The following is a 3,019-nucleotide window of genomic DNA, read 5'->3' as shown; positions in this document are numbered from 1 at the left end:
CGCTCTTTGACGAGCGCTCCAACGACTACTTCTCCATCGACGCCGAGACGGGCAGCGTGGTTACTGCCCGCAGCCTCGACCGGGAGACCAAGGACACCCACGTGCTGAAAGTGACCGCCTCCGACCACGGCTCCCCGCGCCGCCGCTCCGCCACCACCTATCTGACAGTGACCGTCAGTGACACCAACGACCACGAGCCCGTGTTCGAGCAGCCGGAGTACCGGGAGAGCATTCGGGAGAACCTCGAGGTGGGTTACGAGGTGCTGACCATCCGCGCCACCGACGGGGACGCCCCGGCCAACGCCAACATGCTTTACCGCCTGCTGGAGCCGGGGGCCGGCGATGGCGTCTTCGAGATCGACCCGCGCTCCGGCGTCGTGAGGACCCGAGCCCCGGTTGACCGCGAGGAGGTCTCTGAGTATCACCTGGTTGTGGAAGCCAACGACCAGGGCAAGGATCCGGGACCACGCAGCGCCACGGCTATGGTGCACATCACCGTCGAGGATGAGAACGACAACTACCCTCAGTTCAGTGAGAAGCGCTACCTGGTCCAGGTGCCGGAGGACGCCCCGGTGAACAGCCAGATACTGCAGGTGCAGGCCACAGATCAGGACCGGGGCAGCAATGCCCAGGTGCACTACAGCATCGTGAGCGGCAACCTGAAAGGCCAGTTCTACATCCACTCTTTCTCTGGTGCTATCGACCTGATCAACCCTCTGGATTATGAGACTATCCGGGAGTACACGCTCCGGATCAAAGCCCAGGATGGGGGCAGGCCTCCCTTGATCAACTCCAGTGGCATGGTGTCAGTGCAGGTTGTGGACGTGAATGACAATGCCCCCATCTTTGTGAGCACTCCCTTCCAGGCCACAGTGCTGGAGAACGTCCCTCTGGGCTACTCGGTGCTGCACATCCAGGCTGTGGATGCTGACTCTGGGGAGAATGCCCGCCTGGAGTACAAACTTATAGAGATGGCACCGTCAGCTGGAGGTGCCTCTGTAGCTGGTGACTCTGGGTTCCCTTTTCAGATCAACAACAGCACAGGGTGGATCACGGTGGCTGCAGAGCTGGACCGAGAGACTGTGGAGAACTATCACTTTGGAGTGGAGGCCAGAGACCATGGTGTGCCGGTCATGACCTCCTCAGCCAGCGTGTCCATCACTGTCCTGGATGTGAATGACAACAACCCCACCTTCACAGAGAAGGTGTATCACCTCAGACTGAACGAGGACGCAGCTGTGGGCAGCAGTGTCCTGACCCTGACAGCAGTGGACCGAGACGTTAACAGTGTTGTGACTTACCAGATCACCAGTGGCAACACCAGGAACCGTTTTGCCATCACCAGCCAGAGCGGAGGGGGACTGATCACGCTGGCCTTGCCCCTGGATTACAAGCAGGAAAGGCAGTATGTACTCACGGTCACTGCCTCTGACGGCACTCGCTTCGACACTGTCCAGGTCTTCATCAACGTTACAGATGCCAACACGCACCGCCCAGTCTTCCAGAGCTCCCACTACACAGTGAGCGTCAGTGAGGACAAGCCCATCGGCACCTCTATTGTCACCATCAGTGCCACGGATGAGGACACGGGGGAGAATGCGAGAATCACTTACATTTTGGACGACAACATCCCCCAGTTCCGCATCGACCCTGACACAGGCACCATCACCACCCTGATGGAGCTGGATTACGAGGACCAGGCCTCGTACACGTTGGCCATTACAGCTCATGACAATGGCATCCCCCAGAAGTCGGACACCACCTACGTCGAGATCCTCATCCTGGATGCCAATGACAACGCGCCCCACTTCCTGCGCGACCGCTACCAGGGCTCGGTGTTTGAGGATGTGCCGCTCTCCACCAGCGTCCTGCAGCTGTCTGCCACCGACCGTGACTCGGGCCTCAATGGCCGTCTGCTCTACACATTCCAAGGTGGTGACGACGGAGATGGAGACTTCTACATCGAACCCACTTCTGGAGTGATACGCACGCTGCGTAAGCTGGACCGCGAGAACGTGGCTGTCTACAGCCTGCGGGCCTTTGCTGTGGACAGGGGCAGCCCCCCGCTGAAAGCCTCCGTGGATATCCAGGTGACTGTGCTGGACATCAATGACAACCCCCCTGTCTTTGAGAAGGATGAATTTGACATCTTTGTGGAGGAGAACAGCCCCGTGGGCTCTATTGTGGCACGAATCAGCGCAGCTGACCCCGATGAGGGGACCAATGCACAGATCATGTACCAGATAGTAGAGGGGAACATCCCGGAGGTCTTCCAACTAGACTTACTCAACGGAGACCTCACAGCTCTAATGGACCTGGATTACGAGAGCCGGACAGAGTACGTGATTGTAGTGCAGGCCACCTCAGCCCCTCTTGTGAGCCGGGCAACAGTGCACATCCGCCTCCTGGACCAGAACGATAACCCGCCTGTGCTGCAGGATTTCCAGATCCTCTTCAATAACTACGTGACCAACAAGTCCAACAGCTTCCCCTCTGGTGTGATTGGCAAGATCCCAGCTCACGATCCCGATGTATCTGACAGCCTGGCCTACACCTTTGTGCAAGGCAATGAGTTAAACTTGCTCCTTTTGGACCCTGCCACCGGGGAACTCAAACTCAGTCGTGATCTGGACAACAACAGACCCCTGGAAGCCCTGATGAAAGTGTCGGTCTCAGGTAAGCAAGCGTTTGAGGCTCATAAAGCACGTCATTCTGCTGGTCAGACCAGTATGGGGGCATGGGCATAAATAACCCACTTGCAGTTTAGTGCACAGCTTTTGGATCCTGAAGCATTAATCTGTGCAAAATTTCTGGAGAGGAACCACAAAAACATATCAAGCCCATGTGCTGTGGATTGAAGTGGTGCACTGAAGTTGTTAGTAAACAGGAATCATGAGGGTAAATAAATACAAGTGTGCGTGGAAGAGTTTACGCTCCCTCAGCTGAGGTGGTTCTTTGGCTGAAGCTTTTCTGATGTGGTTGCATGAAGGTAACAGAGGGTATAACTTGCAGTGGTGTA

General features: G+C 56.8%; 1 protein-coding gene across 1 annotated transcript; it reads left to right on the top strand.

Moving 5' to 3' along the window:
• Positions 1-5: 5 nt before the first annotated feature.
• Positions 6-2,676, top strand: LOC103775406 (cadherin EGF LAG seven-pass G-type receptor 1-like; the record flags this gene model as incomplete). Its single annotated transcript, XM_008942855.1, has 1 exon — positions 6-2,676. A coding segment is annotated over one exon (2,671 nt), but the record flags the coding sequence as incomplete, so codon positions are not given.
• Positions 2,677-3,019: the final 343 nt, after the last annotated feature.

The sequence above is a fragment of the Merops nubicus genome, unplaced genomic scaffold, assembly GCF_000691845.1.
Source record: "Merops nubicus isolate BGI_N331 unplaced genomic scaffold, ASM69184v1 scaffold50336, whole genome shotgun sequence".
NCBI classification, from domain to species: Eukaryota; Metazoa; Chordata; class Aves; order Coraciiformes; family Meropidae; genus Merops; species Merops nubicus.
This window is presented reverse-complemented; position numbering and strand designations above follow the sequence as displayed.